At 45.9% G+C, this 22,465-nt stretch overlaps 1 protein-coding gene across 1 annotated transcript; it reads left to right on the plus strand.

Moving 5' to 3' along the window:
• The first annotated feature begins 1,619 nt into the window (after positions 1–1,619).
• On the plus strand, positions 1,620–21,255 carry CHRNA4 (cholinergic receptor nicotinic alpha 4 subunit). The gene is made up of 6 exons (XM_005524796.3): positions 1,620–2,096; positions 3,270–3,421; positions 6,914–6,958; positions 7,049–7,158; positions 14,241–15,621; positions 20,778–21,255. Exons 1-6 carry the CDS (start codon positions 2,036–2,038, stop codon positions 20,901–20,903), a joined length of 1,875 nt encoding a protein of 624 aa, XP_005524853.2. The 5' UTR covers positions 1,620–2,035; the 3' UTR covers positions 20,904–21,255.
• The last annotated feature ends 1,210 nt before the right edge of the window (positions 21,256–22,465 follow it).

Consider the following 22,465-nt stretch of genomic DNA (forward strand, 5'->3'; position numbering starts at 1 on the left):
GTTGATCTTGCATCCCTTGGGTTTGGCTGCTCAGTGTGTGACCTGTGCAGAGCACCAGCCTCACTGAAAAATGGCCTTTAGAAAATCTATTCCTCACTATTTGTTTGTTGTGTTTGGTGCTCGTGGCTGGATGGAGGTGGAAAGAAACCCAGGGTTCTCCCATTTAATGCTGCTGGGTCAGAACTGGGCTGGACATAACAAGGAGTACAAGAACCTGCAGACTTCAGGTTCCATTGAGAAAAGGTGCTTAGAGAAATGCTAGGGGTTTTTTTGGTGGTTGTTTTTGGGAATGTGTGGCTGTAGCAGGTGACAGTGATGCTGTTTTAACCCCAGTGAGGAGTGATTGCCCCTCTGCTCCCCTATTGCTGGAGGTGCTCAGAGCTGCACAGGACCTGGCTCTCAGGATGTATCCCACCCTTCAGCTCTGAGTTAATTTGATCTCACATCTGCTGCTTATTAAATTAATGCTGGATGGTTCCCTGGAATGAGCACTACAGATTTTTATAGCATGTACAGGTGCTCAGGTGCTGCGGTGAGAATCAGGACTCCGAAAGCAAAGCAGGCAACTGTACAGGAATCCATGAAGTGGGAAAATACCGTGTGGTTTGTCTCTGGAAAGGCTGACAATTGTTGAGGAAGAGATGAGATAAGAAAAACAAGACAAGTTGAGTTTGGTACTACACTGATGTTATTTATAATCTCACTACAGACCTAATTTCTCTTGTGACTTTAATCCTCCCCATTTGCAGTGAGCAATCTATTATATTGGAGGATATTTGAGATGCTTTGGGAGTAGGGAAATTATTATACATAAAATATGTAGCTAATATTATTAGAACGGACTCTGATTAATTTTGCAGCTGGCAACATTACCCCTGCCTGAAAATTAAATCCATTTGCTATCCGTGTGGAAGTAATTGTGTTAATATCAAAGCTAGTTTTGAAATAAAATGGGAAGAGCTCCACTCCACGTCTCCCATGCAAGGAATCAGGGATGTGAGATGAAGGGCTGGAGTGATAATTCCTTCCTAGCACAAGGAGTTGTCCTTTCCTCCACCAAATTTGCAAGACTTCAGCAGAGTTTTTTGTGATGTATTTAAGGTACATTTAAGCATATAGATAAATTCAAGTGACCTCGTCTCGGTCTCACCCCTGGTTTGCAAAATTGCAGACTCTAATATTTGTATTTGTACTATGTGTACAGCACCAAGCACAGCAGAGCCCTGTTCTCCTGGGCAGGTTCATCACCCCAGTAATTATTGACAGCAAAGATACGTGCCCAAGCCAGAAATATCTCAGTCTAATTACACTGGAGTGATTTTGAAAAGCAGTTGGACGAGATTAAAGAGACAGCTTTCGTTAATTAAGAACTGTTTGGGCTTCCGGTGCTATAAAGATCCCAGCTGGCCCCATATCCACCTCTGGCTGCAGCTGGGCTCCGGATCTCCCCCTTTATTTCTCCTGCAAAAGTTTTCCCCCCTGCAGCCTGTTTGCTGGAGCGCAGGGATTCTCTCCTCCTCCTCCTCCTCCTCCTCCTCCTAAGCGGGTGGTGGGCAGGTCTGACTACATTAAATATACAAACACGCTGTGCTCACTCTCTGCTCCAGAGGCATCATCGCTGGCCCATCAGCAGCAAAACCCGAGCAAAGGCTGCCCCAAGGGCTGGGGGAAGGCTGGAACAGCAGCAGCAAATAAAGCAGCAGCCAAGGAGCGGGGAGAGGAGCAGCAGGACAGCCCAGGGCGGCTGGGCACCCCAGCCCTTACACGAGCTCTCCGCAGCCCTTGCACATCACCTGGGAGTCAACGAGCAGCAGCGTCCCGGGAAAGAGCATCCTTCGAGGAGGAAGAGCGGGAGATCACTCAAAGAGAGAAGAGAAGGGAAAAAAACAAAACAAAACAAAGCACCAGCTGCTATCCCTTCCCAGAGGGAGAGAGAGCCAAAGGAGTTTAGGGTAATGAACCTGGAGGATCCAGAGACTCAGAACGGAAAAGTTGCCCTGACGGGAGACTCTGCACACTAAAGCTCTGCTCCACCATGGGATTTCTCGTGCCTAAGGGAAACCTCTTCCTCCTGCTGTGTGCCAGCATTTTCCCCGGTAAGTTTGAGAAAGCTCTTCTCCCCCTGCTCTGCTCTTCAGCTCTTTCCTCCCTTTTCTATCTCAAAGACACGCTGCAAAGACCAGCCCCTGTCAACAGGGAATTTCCGTGACTCCTCCACCCTTCTGCCCCATCATTTCTGGTCCCCTGAGCACCAGCCGCTTTGCCTTTATTTTCTGCTCCTAGTCTGATTAGATGGAGAAAGGGTTAAAGCCACGGTGGGAAGGGGACAGGAGGGAGAATCCAGACGGGGGCTCAGCATCCCGCTTCTTGCCTGGGCTTTTTTTCCCTGGGTAAAGTGTGTTAATGTGTCTCGGGGCTACAGCTCCGGCTGGGGAGAGCACAGCCAGCGCTCAGCTAATGCTTCCCTTTGTATAATCCAGGGCAGCTAAAGCCTGAGTAGAAGCCGTATTCCAGGAGGGACGTGGGGAGAGCCCCCGGCTCCCTCTCCCCTCTCTCTGGTACCGCCGGCTCAGGAGTGCAGCTCCTCCGACAGCCCCTGGATGAAACGTGGCTTTAATTTTTAATAACCACAGGCACCTCTGGCAGCTCTTGGAGCCTGCATGAGGGGTCAGGGCTGCTCCTTGCATGGCATAACTTTTCAGGTTATGCCTGAGCAAAACTGGGATCTTGTTATCCAACTTGTGCTCTCCACCATCCTCTTCCCATTGTTTTTGTGAAAAATCCACCAAGCAGGTTAAAGAGCTAAATTTCAGGCTGCCTTTTTACTTCTGATATGTGTAATGTAATTTTTTTATGTGTAAATCTGATCCAAAATTCCTATTTCCCAGCAGGAAGCTGCTTTTTCCTTTTTGGCTTGTCCTTCTAGCATCCCTCTTCCCTGCCTGCAGACTCCAGTGCTAAAAACTTGCCACAAAGTGGCCATAAAAATTAGACCAGATTCAGGGAAGAATGGCTCATGTAGTATTTTCTAAATGGTATTACTGGTGCCCCCATTTTCTTCAGACCAATCCTGCTCTGTAATTGTGGGTGAATAGAGTGAGGAATACTTATCCATGTCAGGGAGAGAGGGGTGACAAATCACCTGAGTAACATCACCCTCCTGTGTGTCCCCAAATGCCCATCGCTGTGGTTTGCTGGAATTTCCCTCTGGAGAAGGCTCCAGCTATGCCAGCCCTTGGATCTGCAGGTGTTTCACTCCTTGCCCACAGCCTTTGGCCACGTGGAGACCCGAGCCCATGCAGAGGAGCGGCTCCTGAAGAAACTCTTCTCTGGTTATAACAAATGGTCCCGTCCCGTGGCCAACATCTCGGACGTGGTCCTGGTGCGCTTCGGCCTGTCCATCGCCCAGCTCATCGATGTCGTAAGTGCAACCTCTTTGTGCAACAGAGGCTGAGATTAGCCAGGCTGGGGCCCAGGGAGAGGCTCCTGGTGCATGTGGGCTTGACTGGCTGATCCAGGGTTGGGGTGGGAAGGCTCTGCCATCAGCAGAGAGTGATCAAGCAGACAGAGCTGGTGGAACATGGGCGACTCATGTGAGTAGCTGGCCATCAAAGTGGATCCTTTACTCTTCATTTGCTACAGGCAAAATCCCAAATTCCCTATTAAAATCCACAGGACAGATCACAGCAGGGCAGTGGAGCCCCTGGCATAAATGCCAGAGAATTCTGGCAAAAGAATAAATCAAATACCTAATTTGGAATTTGAGCCATGTACATTAACACTAATTTACACAAGCTAATAGGGACAGTGCTTTGCACACCTTGGGAAGAGAGATTGCCTGAAGAGATTTCTGCAAATGAAAGTTTTGAGCATTTTTAGCTAATCTGGCAGATATTAACAAGAAAATTCTTTGAGTGTTTGCTCAGACAGAAGTCACACATGTGCAAACTGTATATGCCTGGTACAAAACAGAGAGGTCTGCATGCAGACTGATGTGCACTGAAACAGCATTTATGGGATTATTCTGGCACAGTGTGTTGGGGTCAAGTGTTACACAAAGGAGGTCCCTGCAGGGCTGCAGATGCCAGACACACTCACAGGCTTTAGAGCTTGTGCACCTCTTGCTCCTGTATTTTTCTCCTTGCTGTCCCTATTCTCACGTGGCACTTCCCAGGAGAGTGTCCATACAGCTGCACACTCCTTGAGCAGGTATTGGGCTGGGTTTCACAGGATAGTTTGGGTTGGAAGGGACTGTTAAAGGCCATCTTGTCCAACCCCCTTATTTTTCAGAAGATGGGACTCCCTGTCACTTTTTACTGTAGTCATGTGGCAGAGTGAAAGGGGTGATAATGCCCCAGCCCTGGAAATGTTCATGGCCAGACTGGATGAGGCTTTGATCAGCCTGGTCTAGTGGAAGGTGTTGGAGAGGGTTGGAACTGGATGAGCTTTAAAGCCTCTTCCAATACAAACTATTCTATGATTTCTATGACAATGGAAAGAATAATGCAACCTAAAGACATTATTGGTGTGGGACAATCATAACAGATGACTCTCCACACAGTTTTATATTATGAAATCAGATTTTGGAGATGAAAAGGAAACAGCTGAGATGGTTCAGGAGGTGGGGAGTCAAAGACACCAGTGGCTGGAGAGTCTCATCTCATGCAGAAGCCATCCACTTCCAGCTTTGCAGCACAGCAATGGTCTCCATTCCCCTCCTCACTCTTGCGTCAGCCCGAGGGATCCAGGGCTGTTTGCAGTTGCTAATGTTGAAGTTGCATGGTTCTCATCTGAATAATTGATAAGACTAAAGATGAGACATTAGTGACTGTGGAGGCATGAGAGAGACTTTCCATTATGCAGCTGCTGAATCGTGGAAGGGGGGGATCGATACACCTGCTCCACAGTGCTTTCCCAGTTTACTTAAGAAAAATTAATCTTCTTAAAACCATGTCAGTGGTTAGAAGTGCAACTCGCAGGCAGAGCTGTGCTGGGACCTGTGGGCATGGCTGGAGGAGAGCTCTCACCCCTCCTGCCCCAGTCTGTGACTGGTGACACTCCTGCCACCACCGTGGCTCTTCAGCTCCTCTCCCCCTTCCCAACAGTGACAGTTTTGGTGCAAACCCCGCTGCAATTGTTAGACACAATGCTCAGCTCCCAATGACAAGGAGTCTGAAAGGGAAATCAGAGCTGTATTCAAACCCCAGCTCCTGCTGACAAAAGCTGGGGATAGGGGAACAGAAATCAATGGGGAGCTCTACATTCCTGCATGTCCTCACCTCACCCTGGATTGCCGAGGGTTTTCTGGGACCAGAAATACGGGGGAAGAGATCAAATGTGTGTCCAGGAGCAGCCACCAAGAGACACACTTGGACTCCTATGCCTGTTTGTCTGCAGGACCTCACGTGCTGTGTTCACCTTGAGAGAAGGGACCAGGTAGTGCAACAGCCCCATGGCTGGGGAGTCACTGCTGTCCTCTGGGCTGGCTCCATGAGGAGCACCCAGCTGTGCCAGCTGGGGAGGAGCTTGGTCATTGGCACATTGCAAACCCCTCTCAGATAATCCCGTGGGACTGGAGCTGTGCTTCCCTCGGGTCAGGAGGATTATGTGGTGATGGGCAGGATCTTCCACAAAGGGTAGTTCCAGGGAGAATTCCAGTAAAAGGCAGCACCTGCTACACCAGGATGCTCAGTGCAGGGGCTGTGGTGGAGACCCTCAGATGCTTGAATTGCAAAGTGGTAAGAGAAGCAGGTACTCAAGGCTTGGTCCAGGTCATGGCATTCTTCATCTTCCATTGACACCCAAAGAAGCAGCTGGGTCTTTTCTCTCTCTTTGTTTCTCACTGGAGTCTTTTTGTATTCCTCCTTCCTCCATGTGTTTCTCAGCCCTAGCCCCAGAGGAGAGAATCTCTGCTCAGGTTTTATGTCTGGTGCCACAACAGCAATGAGGAGGCTCAAGGGAGGAGGAGGCAGAGCTACCCCCAAACTTCTGGGTTTTAATGTTCACAATCAATCCTGAACTGCCATAAGAGCAAGGTTAATGATGAGCAGTTTGCTGTCAGCTGAGCCCTGCCAGCTCAGCTGGGTTTGATGCTAACCAAGGCAAGAGATAAAAAAAAAACCCATGCAAATAAATCCTGAGCTGTGATGAGACACTTCAGTCCAGACCAGCACTAGGCTCTGCCCCACATAATTCATCTGAGCTACTTACAGAGGGCACAAAAGGCAAGCAGCAAACAGTAATTAACCCTACTGCAGTGCTCCTGGCATTATAAATGCCTGACATTATTTAAATATGTACATAAAGTCTTACCTTTTTTGTGCATAGAGTTGAGAAAAACCAGGCTAGCCAATAATGTCAGCAGAGCAGCCGGGGTTTATTCAGAAAATCCAATCCACAGTGCCACAAGTTGTATGTATTTGGTAGAAGGAGAAATGCTGCTGAGCTTCTTGTTTCCAGAAGTGTGTCCATGGATAATGTTTCACAGGAGAACACCCTTGCAGGTGAAGCTGAGCACTGGAATCCACCACACGTGTGTGAGTAAGGGTTTATATATCCATCACTCCCTTCCTTCAGTGCTCAGGTCAAAGGCAGGCTGGGGAGCTTTTTCCTCTACCTGGTATCATCATCCCAGGCTGAATCCATCAGCACTGAGTAAAATCCCAATAAATTCCATTCCATCTGCTCACAGGATTGCTTAGGTGCAGGCTCAGCTGTTCAGTGGTATCAGACAGCTGTGCCCTGTCCCATGTCAAATGACAGAAACATCTGCTTTTTATTTCCAAGACTGAACTTACATTTATTGCAGAGGTGATTTTCAATTACATAAATGAAATACAATTAAGGGAAATTAAGAGGGTTCTTTGGGCGTCTTAATCTGCTCCTGTAACCAATATCTGATCTTGCATTTCAGGATGAGAAAAATCAAATGATGACCACAAATGTGTGGGTGAAACAGGTGGGTGCCCCCAAATATGTGTTTTTCCATGTCTCTTTTCAGTTTTTATGCTGAACTCTCCCCGCTTTGTAACCACCTCATTTTTGGCAGGAGTGGCACGACTACAAACTGCGCTGGGACCCCCAGGAATACGAAAATGTCACATCCATCCGAATCCCCTCGGAGCTCATCTGGAGGCCAGACATTGTCCTTTATAACAAGTGAGTGTGAGCACTGTGACCAGAAGGAGAACCCATCCTTGCAAATTTTCTCTGTTCATGAGGTTAAAATGTTTCCTGCAATTATTCCACTTTATTTTGTTCTCTGTGGTTGGAGTTCATGTAGATTCTATAACATGCCGTAAATGACATGAGTGACATTCATCACAAGGGCTTTGCTCCCCTGATGATCCTTCCTCTGGGCAGCCAGTTGTGTTGGGGGATGCCAGGTATTGTTTTCTCTTCATATGTCAGATGCACAATTAAGCTGGATTTGAGCTTTCAGTCCTCTTCAATTTCATTTCACCCAGGAGCTCTCCCCTAATTCATCACCATCAACTGGAAAAGCCAATTACTGAGGATGGGCTTAAATAAGGAAAATATGCTGAAACATGTCAGGCTTGTGCAGCTACAGGGGTTTCAGGTCAGCTAAATACCATTCTGGAATGATTTCTAAATAGGTATTTGTTCCTCATCGAAGATGCTTGGAATCTGTCCCTTGTGAGGAGAGATGGCCACTTCCTAGGGAGCAGGTTGTGGTTCTCTTTCTTTCTTTTGGAGCCTGTTGATATTCTTAGAAATGCTGCCCAAGTGCCAAGGCTGTTTTCTCCCTGGAGCCCCCAGCACAGCTCTCCAGTCCCCCAGGATGTAAGATATCCCAGTCCTCCACCCCAGCACAGGCTCCAGAGAAAACACTTGCTGCAGGCATCAAAGAAAAGCATTTTTGCATGTGGCTGACACTCAGAAAACCCTCACAGCAGCAGCCAGGCTCGGTTTTAATAAACAGTCATCTGGTTCTAGCTTGATATGATTTTGCTTCTGTTTAAAAACCAAAATAAATGGCTGAAGCTGGAATCTGCCCAGGGGATTGTGAGCTTTGGAGACTACAGGGGCTGTTATCTTTCCCATTAGCTCATTCCTGATCCTCAGTGGTGTGAAGTGATTGCAAACCTCTTGGAAATCACTGCATCCTCACTGAGCACCTTTCGGAGATTAGCCCCATGGAAATGACTCATTCAGAGGCACTTGGACCTTCCTGCCCTCCAGGGACACACTCTGAGCATGAGTATAGCCTTGCAAGTGCCTCACTTGGCAGCCAAGAAAGGTGTTCACAGCTTCCACTACGAAAAAATATAATGACCTTGTCATTCTTGTTGTTAAATTAATGACAATGGCAAGGATTATTATTTTTGGTGCTTCTGGTGGTGTGGTGGACCATGGTGCCAAAGAAAATGATATGGCACAAATCCCTGCATGACCTTTGTGCATCAAACCATCCTTTGGTTCTACTGGCACAGAAGAACCTGATGTGTCACCTCTGCTTCCTCTGCCTTGGCTCAACACGGTTGATGAGGATGGTCCATGCAGGAAGGAGGGGCCTGGAAACAGGGAATCACAGAATGACAGAATGGTTTGGGATGAAAATATCTTAAAAAATATCTTAAACATGATCTCACCCACCCCCAGTCAAGGTATCCTTCAAGCCTCTGGGCATTTTGGGGTTTCATGCTGAAGACATCCCCCAGATGTCCAGGACACCCAGACCTTGAGCTGGGCAGCCTTTGGCTCCTGCCCCTCTCATGCTCTGCCCCTCTGCTCTCTTGTTGTTCACTGTTGCTTCACTTGAGTCTCTACAGGGACTCCAGGGGTCTGATCTCCTGGCCACAGCAGCTACTCCAGAATGTCTTTCTCAACCTCTTCTGGGCAGTGAGAGTCTTTCAGTCCTGCCCACCTTATTGCTCTGACTTGCAGCAGCAAACCTGACTGTCCTGGGACCTGCTGACACAGGGAGATCTCATTCCCCAGATCTCCAAATCCAAGCTACTTCCCTCCTTTGATCCATACTTAGCATTAATAACCATGCATTCATCTGTTGGTTGTCATGAGTCTATCATGCATTTTTAATTGGTTACTTTATCCATGAATTAAACATGGATGTAAGCTAGGCACCAGACATTAGTGGGTTTCCATTAATCCCATATGTCTTCACTGCTATATTTCCCTTTGTTCTTATGCAAAGTGTTTTCTACACCAAGATGTACTTCTCTCTTCCACCTAACTTCCTACCAAGCCCATCTGGAGCTTCAGTCAGTGTCTTCATCAGGTTTCAAAATTTTTAGGGATTGCAGGGCAAATGCAAGGCAAAACCTCCAGAGCAGTGGGACACCAAGGTGAGGCTCTTCTGCACAGCATTTCACCAACTGCATTCCCAGCCAGGGCTTCCCCTGGTGGGCATCTCAGCTGGAAATTATAATAATTAGTGATGCTAACAAGGAGTCCATCTCATATTTTACACAGATATTTATAGTTTAGAGGGAGTTTAACATAGCTGCACATGAGTCTGGGTCCCTGAGAGCAAGAGAATGTGCAGAGAAACCTTGGTGGGAGGGAGTGAGAGGCCACACTGACCTTTGGCTGTCTTCAGGCTGTCTAGTGTGAGCTAATTATTACTTATCACATGCTCTGGCAGAAATATGGTATTTCTGTTTGGGATTGACTCCTTTAAGAAAGATTATACAAATAGCCCTTCTCTTTTCATCTTGGGCTAGGTACAGAGATGGAGAAATTTCCACTGATTTCAGATTTGCATCTTTAAGGAAACCTAACCCTTTGTTGTGAGGTTACTCTCATATCTTGGCTCATTATTGTAAAAAAAATTCCATTTACCCACTCTAGAGACCCAAATTAAATCAGTAAATTCAGCTGGTTTGGCCTAGAGACTAAATGTAGTTTTCAACATTCATAAGGAATCTGAAACCAAATTAATATCCTACAGGGAAATTAATATGCTGTTGAATTTTCAGGCTTGATGAGTTAAGTTCCAAGATTCTGCAGATAGTTTCTACTGGATGTGACACAACATACATATAACAGAGGAATATGAGTTCATAGTGAAGTGACAAAGCCTCCTCTTTGCCAAGGAACCAGACTGTTCCTTATCTGAGGTATTAAAGGCTCTTCAGGCACCACCAAATCATTTCTAAATGAATTATCTAATCCTCTGCATTTATTTGTTTTTCCACTCATGACTGACTTTGAAGCACATTTTAGTTTTTCTTTGTATATTGTGAAGTACAAAAAAATGAATTGTATTTTTTTCTCTAATGAGGGAATAATGAGCTCTTGGAGGTTGCATTTCTTTGTTTCTGGAGGGGGGAGGGTTTTGGTGACATCCTCCCCTGGGCACCCAAGAAGTTTTGTACCCAATTTGCCAAGATCCTGGAGATATTTAAAACCCAACTAGGTAAGGTTCTGATCCTCTTGTAGCTGACCTGCTTTGAGCAGGGAGCTTTGGGCAGGAGACAGTTCCAGAGGTGCCTTCCAAGCAGTGCATTTGAGTTATCATTTCGTAGCACAAAACCATAGTTAAACAAAATATTTTCTGGTTTCCCTTTGGAGAGAATTTTAATATGAACATTCCAGAAGCCTAATGTGTACCAAAAGGGTGCAGGCTCCTAATACTACAGTTTTAGTTTGTTACTGCTCTTAAAGCATTTTTCACTAAAGTGAGGATATTCTACTATATCCATATATGTGCATAGATAATTTTCAGGCTTTTAAAGGTCTGTTTGAATTTAAATTACATCATCAGAAATTAAAATAAATGTGTGCCTCGTTTATGTGCATTCTGAAAACAATTTTGTAGGATGGTGTATCTCCCAACTGCAGGCAAATAGGAAGTAGCAAAAGAAAATGAAAATTCTCCATCAGCAGAGCTTTTTAGTGGAACATGGCTACTAGATGTCAGTAAAGCAATACCATCCTTAAACCCTTATAAACTTAGGAGATTTAGAAGAGCAACCTTTATTCTCAAAATGAGAAATCAAAGGCTGCAGCACACAGCAGCTTTTTCCTTGGGAAAAAAATAAATAATTGTCTTCTCTCTTTCTTGGTGTGCACTGCTGTGTTTGACATTAAAAAATATAAGAGCTCTAGTTCTTTATGACTGACATATTTTTAAAGCTGTCAGGTCAGAGTAACCAGGAGGGCCTGACTATCTGAATTCTCCAGTTCTTGTGATGTTTACCTTGCACTCACGCCTTCTTCCAAATGGATTTTCATGACAACTGTCACAACAGAGTGGTCTTCAGTGAGAGAGATGAGAAAGTGCTACTGCAGATTTTCTCTGTCCCACTACATTAGGTCTCCCACCTTTCTTGTCTAAGGCAATGTTCAGGTGGTGCAGTCAGGGCTGCAGGAACAGGAATGCGTTTTCCCACAGCAAAGCTGTCCAAAGGAACACAGGGTTTCCCCAACCTCCCAACTGCAGACTGTGTTTGCAGTTGATTGTCTCACCTTCATCTCTTTGGAGGGAAAGACTTTGGAAGGCACTCAACAGCCAGGTGACCTCGTTTGCTCCCTCTCTCATGTGGAGAGGAGCAGAATCAAAGTCTTACAAAGGAGGGGAGAGAGAATCTCTCCCGGCTCCCCTGCATGGGCAGGGTGCCAGCAGGCACAGCTTCCAATCCAGTAAACATATGCTTGAAGGTCTAGTGTGGGTGGGAATCCTGGGGAAGAAGGCAAAAATATATTGGATGCATGAAGAGTGAGACAAGTGGGAACACTGCCTTTGCATGATGTGGCTGCTTGGGATATATTCTATGTACTCAGCATGGCTGATTCACTCTGCTTACAAATTCCTCTGCATTGAACTGCAATGAGAAGTGAAACTCTCTCAATAAAGTCAGGAATTCTTTGATAGCCCTGGTAGGCTGGTGAGGCAGGAGCATCCCAGGGTGTTTTATGGCTCCTCAGAGTCAATAAGTGACTAAATCCAAGGAGATGTTCTGCAGCTGGTTTCACTCTTGCCATGGCACTGCAGGCTAAATCCATTGGAAGGCAGTGCCACGGTTATTTGTAAAAACATGTGAGCCAAAGGGGACCCAGGATGAAGCTGGGTTTGTTAGGCGAGCAATTAAAAAATTAAAAAAAGATGTTGCTCATTAAAAAGCAGATAATTTACAGAAACAAGTGACACACAAGATCTTCAGCATCACAATGGTACCATCTACAGATCTTCTGCAGAAGAGAAGTGTGGTGATGACACAGAAACTGCAAAACTGCCAGGGAAGGCATTTCTGGGAATGAAACACAGTTACATGAATTATTATCATCCCTGGATGCCATTTTAGTAAGAGTTTTGCATTTGTTTTGTTTTCCCAAGAGATTTCAAAGAAAAAATGCACACCAGTGTTTATCCAGGCACTTTATCCAGGCACGCTGCTCTACCTAAGAAGGGAAACACTCATAGTGGATGCTCATAATCCCTTTTCTCTAATAAGATCCAATTAAAAATATTGCTCCATTAATGAGAGATTTAATCATGCCTCAGAGATATCATTAAATGCAGAATCTGATTCCATATTCCTATTGAGATTTAAAAAGAAAACCACCAAGAACAGCAAGCACTGGACTGTCACTTGCTGTGCTTGTTTCATGTCTCAATCTGACTTTACTGTGCTCCTGGAAAAACACAGGAGAAAAAGAAAAAGGTGGTTCTCATCCAAATCACATGTTCTGGAGTGTAAATTAGATTTAAGAAAGAAGAGGTAAGACAGGAGCTGGATGGATTGTACAGTGACTCAGGTTTGTTTGCTTCAGAGTAGATCACTGTGCTGATTTTGTCTTAATCCCTTTGTGAGAGTCTTGTATGTAGTTTCCACTTTTTCTTTTTAAGTGTTTTCAATCTTTAGAAAAAAATCCAATTTCGAGGTCAAAAAGCATTATGTCCTTTTGTGATCTTTTGGTTTTTCAAAAATGTGCCCCAAAGAACACAAAGAACAAAGAAGAGTTTAGTAAAACCTGGTTCTCCATCACACAAGAATTCTGAGTTTATTTTTCCATCAATTCAAGCAACCTAGAAAATTGTCTCAAGGACATCTGGGCTGTGATCCTGAGGATTGGGGATGTTTCCATCTCTCCCAGAAGCCGTGTTAGCCAAGGCAGCTCAGCAAGTGCCAGATCCTGCCACTATTTCCCAATACTACACCAGTCTCATTTTTAGGATATTTCACAGGGCGAGTGGAAATAGGTGATGTGAGTTGTGAGACCCTGGCACAGGCTGCCCAGAGAAGCTGCAGCTGTCTCATCCCTGGAATTGTTCATGGCCGGACTGGACGGGGGTTGGTGCAACCTGGTCTAGTGGAAGGGGGGAAAAAAGAAACTTCCATAGCAGGGAATTGAAATCAGATGGTCTTTAAGGTTCTTTCCAACCCAAACCATTCCATGATTCTATGAAACCAACCCCTACCACTGTGTGGCTGCTGTCAGGGCACATCTGGGCACTGAAGCAGCAGAGCAGGGCCCAGGGATTTTTGGCGACTGCCGGGGACGTGGCTTCAGGCTGGGCTGGGCAGGAGCAGAGAGCTTTCGAGCTATAGCAGCCTGAATAATTCATCTCAAGTTTTTAGCAGCATCTCTCTTCCCCTGCACAGCCTGTCCTTTTTCTGGCAGTGCTGCTATTTGTAACTGGAGTTCTTCCTCCAAAAGTCTGAAAAATACAATTTATTTATGCAATTCCAATACAAACTCCTGAGCTGTTATCTATTTATCTGATAACCCCCAGCTGTGAGAAGACACCACAAAAGCCAATTCTCTTCCTGACAGGGAAATCAAAAGATTAATGTTCATTATTCCTATTAATAGGATGTTCTTGATGGTTTTCACATAAGAGACTGGGTGATTACCCAACACTCCTTCATTTTTAACAGCTGTCACAAATAATTCTGCAGAGCCCCCAGCTACACTATCTGATAGTACTTCCTCCCACCTCTAAAACAAACCCAACCCATTCCAGAGCACATCTGGGACACTTTTGGGGAAAACCTGTGTGCAATCACATCAATGACCTGACTTACACCAGGGGAAGGGGGAAGGCTGACATGTGCATGTGAATTCCAGGGCTTTTGAGCCAAGAGCTCAAAATTCACTGGACAGAGTAGATGGATCTGGTGTTTGGACGTGATGTGCCTTTTGCATCTCTCAGGTCATCTGGAAGCCAGGCACTAAATATCCTATTTCCTTAACAGAGTTGACATGTCCTAGAGAAGTCTGAGCCTTTTTTCTTATCTTCCATCTGTCCCCAGTGCTGATGGTGACTTTGCAGTCACTCACCTGACCAAGGCTCACCTCTTCTATGATGGAAGAATTAAATGGATGCCCCCTGCTATCTATAAAAGCTCCTGCAGCATCGATGTCACCTTCTTCCCCTTTGACCAGCAAAACTGCACAATGAAGTTTGGCTCCTGGACCTACGACAAAGCCAAGATAGACTTGGTGAGCATGCACAGCCATGTGGACCAGCTGGACTACTGGGAGAGCGGGGAGTGGGTCATCATCAACGCTGTGGGCAATTACAACAGCAAGAAATATGAGTGCTGCACAGAGATCTACCCCGACATAACTTATTCCTTCATTATCCGGAGGCTGCCGCTGTTCTATACCATCAACCTGATCATCCCCTGCCTGCTGATCTCCTGCCTGACCGTCCTGGTCTTCTACCTGCCCTCTGAGTGTGGAGAGAAGATAACCCTGTGCATCTCCGTGCTGCTGTCGCTCACTGTGTTCCTGCTGCTCATCACAGAGATCATCCCATCCACCTCCTTGGTCATCCCTCTGATTGGGGAGTACCTCCTCTTCACCATGATATTCGTTACCTTGTCTATCATCATCACTGTCTTCGTGCTCAACGTGCACCACCGCTCCCCCCGCACCCACACGATGCCAGACTGGGTGAGGAGGGTCTTCCTGGACGTAGTCCCACGGATCCTTTTCATGAAACGTCCCTCCACAGTGAAGGACAATTGCAAGAAGCTCATTGAGTCCATGCACAAAATAACCAATGCACCGAGGCTTTGGTCTGAGATGGATGTGGAACCCAACTTCACTACCTCATCCTCCCCCAGCCCCCAGAGCAATGAGCCAACACCCACCTCCTCCTTCTGTGCCCACCTCGAGGAGCCAGCCAAACCCCAGCCCATCTGCAAATCCCCCTCAGGGCAGTACTCTGTGCTGCACCCAGAGCCCGTACAGGTGACCTGCTCCTCTCCACAGCCCTCCTGCCACCTCCTGAGAGACACCCAGGCCACCTCTGCCTTGAAAGGCAGGTCGCTGAGTGTCCAGCAGATGTACAGCTCCAACAAGGCAGAGGAGGGGACAATCCGCTGCAGGTCCCGGAGCATCCAGTACTGCTACCTGCAAGAGGACTCTTCCCAGACCAACGGCCACTCCAGTGGCTCTCCAGCATCCCAGCGGTGCCACCTCAATGGGGAGCAGCCCCGGCACAAGCCCCCCCAGTGCAAGTGCAAGTGCAAAAAGGGCGAGGCGGCCGGAACAGCAGCCCAGGGGAGTAAGAGCCACTGCGCCAAAGAGCAGCACCTCGTGCTGATGTCCCCAGCCCTGAAGCTGGCAGTGGAAGGGGTTCACTACATCGCAGACCACCTGCGGGCAGAGGATGTGGATTTCTCAGTGAGTATTCCAACAGAGCCTGCTCTCCTTCAGAAAGTCAAAAATGAGCTGCTAAGGGAGCTGCAGTAGACCTTGAGCTGTGCTGAGTGTGAACATGTTGAGGCAGGATCAGCCATCTCTCTTGTGGGTTTTGGCCACTGTAGGAACAGCTGGAGATGTCCTTGGGGTCTTGGAATGAGGGCCAAGGGGGCAGCACAACCAGATCATGCTCAGGGCTGCTCTAGAATGATGAATTCTCCAGCAGAAAATTGGAGTAAAGTTGTTGTTAGGCAGCAAAGTAGCAGTTAGGCTTGTAAGAGACCCAAAACACTGCCATCTCACAGGAACAGAGACTTCCTCCTTATTTAAGCCTGACAAGTAGGTAGTTCACACTCTCTGCTTTTTATTAATCGCTGAGTCTGACTGTGGAGCCCAGGAAAGCAAATTGCCCAAGCAGGCTGTGGGTGTGGGAAGCTGTGGTAGCGTGGGGATACTGCAGGGTCTGTGTAGCTCTGCTCATGTATTGTGATGTGATCCCTCATTAGTGGACTTCCACTGGAGCAGTTGGCTCTGTGCAGGGAGGTAGGGAAACAAATTTCCTGCATATTCTGTGGGGGTAAATATGGCTACAGATAAAAGGAGTAGAGGCTGCAAAGATTTCTTTTCATGGAGATAGTGATGCACATAAATTCCACATCCTTTCACAGCTCTTGTAGCTCTTTCCTGCAGGACTATGGATACTGTGTGCTAGTAATTATGACCATAATGAAGGAAGGCACAAGATAACCTGAAGTTAGTAATCTTATTATAGAAAAGCCTTATCTACCTTATCCTGGGCAGATCCATATGCAAAAGGTGCTTTTTAGCTTTGTCTACAGTTTAAAATTCTTAAGATTTAGAATCAGTGCAAGTCATAGTGTGTTTATACAAGACTTCCTGAGCATGAAGAGTGTCTTTTATTTGCATTTTTCACAGCTCTGCATAGCAGCAAGGAAAGCTGAAATACTACTGTCCATTTCTATACTCTTTATTATCATAGTTAGGGTCCCTGTTCTTCAATTGATTTTACTTCCCAGCTTCCCTTTGAGGAAGGAACTGTTAATTCCTTGTGTTGAGGAGTTACAGCCAAAACACAAACTTCCTATTCAAGGTCACAGAACAAATCTGTGGCAGAGATGGGCTGTGAATCCTCATCTTCATTAGTTTCCAGTCCAAAACTCCTTGCCAGGGTAAAGCACTTCAGAGGCACATTAGGAGTGCAGGAATTAAACTCTGCTCTCTCCCTCTGGCAATAATCACAAGTAAACCCTTGGATGTCAGTTGAGTTTAGCTCAATTTTTTCCCCATGGTGCAAATGAAAAAATATTACACCAGTAATACTTCCCATTTCAAATGGTTCTCCCTGCTGAGCTCGTTGGTGTTAACAAGAATGGTCTCAATTAATATTTTGGGTTCCTTCCTCTTAATTTTTTTTAATGAAGCAGACTTCAAAAGCCACAATTTTTCTTCTGATACCTTCTGCTGCTCTACCCTCTTGAAATTAAGTGATCATCCTGAGGAGAAAGCTATTTACAGCACTAAACATCAAAAGCAGAAGGAGCAACGTTGAGCCTTTGGTCTCTGACCCAACCTCCTGCCAGCCCAGGCTGTGAGGAAAAGCACCAGGAAAACATCCAGCAATGAGCTGTGGGCAGGATTGTGGGCTCCCCTGGGGACTCGGGGTGACCTTTCTCTGCTGTTCCACAGCAGCTTGGCACAGAAGGAAGAGCCTGAGTTTTCAGATTGAGGGGATAATGCTGACTCCATTGTGGGGCTGCACTATTTTCTCTCTCTGGACCCAAGTAATATAAAGTAGGAAAGTACAGTTTTTTTCCTCCCAGTGGAAATGAAAAAGAAGAAGGAAAATGATCTTCTGGAACTGAAATACACTGTGAGGAGCAGAACTGATCTAATAAAATGAGAATTTATTGGGGAAAAAAATCAGTAGTCAGAAATTTGCTTTCATCTTAAAATCAAATTGTGGTATTTCTTCATGGAAGTCTTCAATAAATCTATCAGCAGGCACCTTTAATGCAGCTGCTGAGACACATCTTGCTGTCTTGTGGGCAATATTTCCAGAGACATTCACCTTCTCAGAAGGAGAACAGAGCTTCTTTTAAGTTCCTGTCTTTTTTTTTTTCTTTTTTTCTTTTTTTCCCCTCTAAAACTCCATTGCCACAGGGGCAGTGCTTCTAAATTAAAAGTAAATAGCTCATTTAATTAAGTGCTCCAGCAAAGAGAAAATGGGAAATGCAAGAGGCAGTTGTTTGTTACAGAAAGATATCTGCAAAAGAATACAGGCACAATGGGGCGCTGGGGAAAACGCACGGCGGAATTGTCCCGGCATATGATGGAAATGCCATTAGAAATTAATTACAGACTGAAAGGCAAAACAAGTTCCATGCCACACATCAGCCAAAATAACCAGACACCACCAGCACCATCTGGGAAGTCATTCTGCCCATGGCTGTGTGCATCTCCGGAATACTCTGATGTGAAGACATTTAAAAATAAAATGGGAAGGAATAAAGCTGAGGGGAGGAAACAGGATAATCTCACAGGGTTATTTTTAACAAAATACAATAAAACCACCTGGGACTGCTCTAATCTGTGTTGCAGACTCTGGGTCCTGGTGATCAGATGTCACCAAGGCACCTCGATCCTCCACTCAAATCCTGAGGCTCAGACCCACAAGGAGCTGGACCAGGGAAGAGCTGCAGATTCCCACTTTTTGGGAATTTGAGAGTAGGGGAGTCAGCTGATTCTTCCCCTGATTGTTTCCCAAAAATAATTTTGAGTGAGCTTCTTAAAAACTAATCAAAACAGAGGTCAGGAGTTGTGGTGGCAGATGCTGACAGCTGCATGGATGTCAGAGAGACGTCTGCGGATCAGACTCCACGTGGGCTGCTGGACCACAAGGAAATGCTACAACAGTGGCAGAACACAAAACAAAAAATCCAGATCATTTTCTCTCCCTCATCCTCTTTTTCTTTCCTTTTTTTCATTATCTCCCCATAATTTCCAATTTCACCCTCTGTACTCTCAGTCTGAAGCTGGATATTGATTTTACAAACATCTGATGCACTCCCAGCCATCATTTTCAAGATGGGCTCAGTATTTCTGCATACACCATTACATTAGAAAGAAAATTCCTGTCCAAGTTGTTCTTCTCCCACTTTCTTCTTCTTTGCTCAGAGAGAAACTCATCAAGTTTCTTTTCTTTGTGTGATCAAGCACTTATTTTTACTAGCATAAATATTCAAAGAAAGTTATTTTACCAGAAGGAGGCATTATTTACTCAATCCAGCTTTCCAGCTGAACATCAGGTGGGAATTTCAGATTTGCTTTACACATTGGTTATATCATAGGACATTAATCCCATAAAAACAATCATCCAGAGCTTGCTTAGATGCCTTTCCCATGAGGAATTTTAAGCATCTAAGACTCCAACTCTCAGCAAGTGATGAATAGGTCAGAAAATAGGTGCAGTAAAAGGGTGTTATCCACTGAGCTCTTATCACAGAATTGTAGAATCACAGAATGGTTTGGGTTGGAATGGACCTTAAAGCTCATCTCATTCCACCTGCCATGAGCAGATCCTCATCCAACCTTTCCTTGAACTTCACAAGGGAAGACCCAGCTTCTCTGGGCAACTGTGCTAGGGCCTCAGCACCCTCACAATAAAGGATTTCTTCCTAATTTCTAACCTAAAATACTCTTATTTCAGTTTAAAGCCATTTCCCCTTGTCCTGTCACTACATGATCTTATCAATTTGAATAAATTACAGTTCACAAACCAAGGAAATTATAGAAGCTTGGGATGAGATTGACCCCTTGGTTTCAGGGGTCAATATTTTTTTTACTTACCCTAATTACAGATGGTTGTGCAGAGGGCTGTACAGTCATAAGATAACATGATTTGTCCCAAGAAGGTGACAAGATGCAGGATGAACCTGGTTGTTTTATTTGCCTATTTGGTAGTAAAGGCTGGCTTAACTCAAAGCTGGTTTTAAAAGAAATAAATCTATCCATTGAATGAAAACATTGAACCCATTCTTATGCTTTTGACAATGTTCAGGTGTTCCTGAAATTGAAAATGCTTTGTTCAGAGAAAATATAATATGATCTCCAGTGCATGCCTCGTTTCCCAGCTCATAAAGTTGCTCACTGAGCCAAGGAGCTCAGCAACACCACTGTACCTGTGGAAACATCCTCTGCTGCAAATGGCATTTCACTGATATCTGGATTGCTTCCTTTGCCAAAATGCATTTCTGGCAGCTTTGCTGTCCCTTTCTGCTTTCACCACTCACAGCCACTGGAGGGGTTTGAGCAGGATCCTGCTGAGATGTTTTCCCCAAAGAGCAAGGCAGCGTGCCAAATTTCAGCCCTCAGGTCTATTAATCACCAAGTGGGAAATTGTAGGAAATCATTATGGGTACAGTCATATCAAATAGAACTTTACCATCTGATCAGGCCTCTTCCTGGGAAAGAAATTAATAGCAGCAATGTAATAAAAGAGGTTTTCATATATATATATGTGTTTTCTTAATGAAGCAGTCATTTACTATTTCTGCCTCATGGTACTAGAACTCCTCAGAGAGGAATTGCTGGAAAATCCTCCCACAGCAAGGCAAAAAGGGGGAAAAAGGAGGGTGAAGATACTCTTATTTGCTGGTTCATTTTCACTGCTTATTCACCCAAAGCTGTAAATCCCTTCACAGAAAGAGTTTGGCTTTGCTAATCTGTAAGCAAGTGTTTTTATGTGCATGGGGATAGGAGTCATTCCTTAGCCCCCACCGCCCCAGCTTGAATCACAGCCTCATTTACACATCCAGTTACAGCTGTTGCTGATGGAGAATGGGAGAGTGAGTGTGCAGATGATCATTATCCACAGGGGTGTGGTATCCATAGGCATTTGTGACTTCATGTGTCACATGCCTGCAGTCTGGGAATCTCTGAGGTGATTGATGGAATAAAACTTTGCCATTTTATAGGACCACTAAGTGTGAGTGAGACCTCCCCCTCCTATCTCTGGAATTATATGAAAATATCCTACTTTGGAGTAAAGCTCTAAGAATTTTCATAAATTTTAATCTGCAGTAAATGTTAATAATTGGCCTGTCCCCTCTGTGTTCCAGGTGAAGGAAGACTGGAAGTACGTTGCAATGGTCATTGACAGGATCTTCCTCTGGATGTTCATTATTGTGTGTTTGCTGGGAACTGTTGGGCTCTTTCTCCCACCATGGCTGGCAGGAATGATCTAAATATAGCACCAAAGGGAAGAAATTATTGTTCCTACTATCCCACTCTATGGATTTTAGTTCACCTGGAAGGAGAGAAATGGAGGCAGCCCTTTGAATAATTCACTGCGTGTCCGCACTTGAGCTGCTCCCGAGCTCTCGGGGAATCCTCTCCGAGGTCGCATTGTTTTGCCAAGCCATTTTCATCTCCTCCATCGAAGTTAGGGGAAAAGTTCTTATCAAAGTCTGTACATAGCATGGGGGCATTCATTGGCATGTACTCAGCAGTGTAAGAACACGAGCTTGTCCCTAAAGCAGCACAGAAAGGAGCTCTGCATCCACAAACCAGCCTCTGGCAATAGCTCCAGTCACCCTCAGCAGTCTCACTGTGCCCTGCCCAGTGATTTTGCCCTGTCAGGCTGAAGTCTTTCAGGACTGTGTGTCCCTGTATAAGTCATTTTATAAATAAAGTTCCAAATTTGGGATACCTGTGCAGAATGTGGTCTGTGCTCAGCTGGTAAAGGCAGAGAGTCTGGAAAGGCTTAGATGACTGCTTGGGACCAAGAGTGGTAAAGAACCACCACAGGATTCAAGATTAAACTGGGGCACTGAAAGAGCTGTAAAACCCTTGGTGTAGGTGGGGAAGGTACCTAGACATGGGGAAGCCAGAACAGAAATCCAGGATGGTGTCAGGATAATAAAGGAATGTGCCAGGGTCACCTGCAGCAGGTTATTTAGGTCCTAGAAAGAGAGAGAGTCCATGACCTCCTGGGGCAGCTTCAGTGCTCTGCCACCCTCAATGTAAAGCAGTTTTTCCTCACGTCGAAGTGAAACTTCTTGTGTTTCAGTCTGTCCAGATCAGTTTGGTCTGGCTCACCATTCCCACCCTCAGTGCTGGATGCCAGCTGGGCCCACAGCCCAGTGTCTCCCTGCTTCCTTCAGAGCCCTCAGAGGCAGAAGGGCTTATGAACATTTTACCGGTGTGTGCAGGCAGAGGCAGATGTGGTCTAGAAATGCAGCTGCCTCAGGACCTGCCGTGAGAGCACAGCTCAGACCAGGCTCAGACCAGGCAGCTCCGGGACCTGGGCTTTGCCCAGCACCTCCTGCACGCCCCACGGCTGGGATCAGCATCAGGAGACTGTCTGGGCTCTGGGAAGGTTACCCTGCCCTGAATTTAGGGGAATGCACACCGGGAGAGGCAGGCAGCTGTCTGGGGAGCAGCACAGAAGGTTCTGGTAGAAGCCAGAGGCAGGTGAGAGCCCAGCTGGGACGTGTGGCAGCCCTGTGTGCTAGCCGGGCACATGAGGCTCGTTCCTGCCACACGGCTCAGCGAGCAGCCTGTGGCAGCAATGCTGGAACCCAAACAATGGCGTTTAGAGACTTCTTTGAAATACAAGTCAGTGCGCTCAGCCCGAACAGCACAGGTTAAAAATCAGTGCAGTGATCAGCCTGTGAGGCCTCATCTAAGAAACTACAACTGACCTCTGTGTTCACAGACTCAGCCAAGTGCTTAAAATGTGTTTGGCTCACAAAGAAAGCAGAGTAGCCATGGTTTGGGCCTGTTCCCCAAAGAGCTGTGCTGGCAC

The sequence above is a fragment of the Pseudopodoces humilis genome, chromosome 19, assembly GCF_049639895.1.
Source record: "Pseudopodoces humilis isolate 2021_Gansu_Grassland_sample_001 chromosome 19, ASM4963989v1, whole genome shotgun sequence".
NCBI classification, from domain to species: Eukaryota; Metazoa; Chordata; class Aves; order Passeriformes; family Paridae; genus Pseudopodoces; species Pseudopodoces humilis.

Bases quoted from the DNA above. Each gene is read 5' to 3' on its own strand.
- CHRNA4 (XM_005524796.3), top strand. From the start codon at position 2,036: ATGGGATTTCTCGTGCCTAAGGGAAACCTCTTCCTCCTGCTGTGTGCC. The intron at 6,959-7,048 runs GTGGGTGCCCCC...CATTTTTGGCAG, and splicing joins CAAATGTGTGGGTGAAACAG to GAGTGGCACGACTACAAACT. The intron at 7,159-14,240 runs GTGAGTGTGAGC...ATCTGTCCCCAG, and splicing joins GACATTGTCCTTTATAACAA to TGCTGATGGTGACTTTGCAG.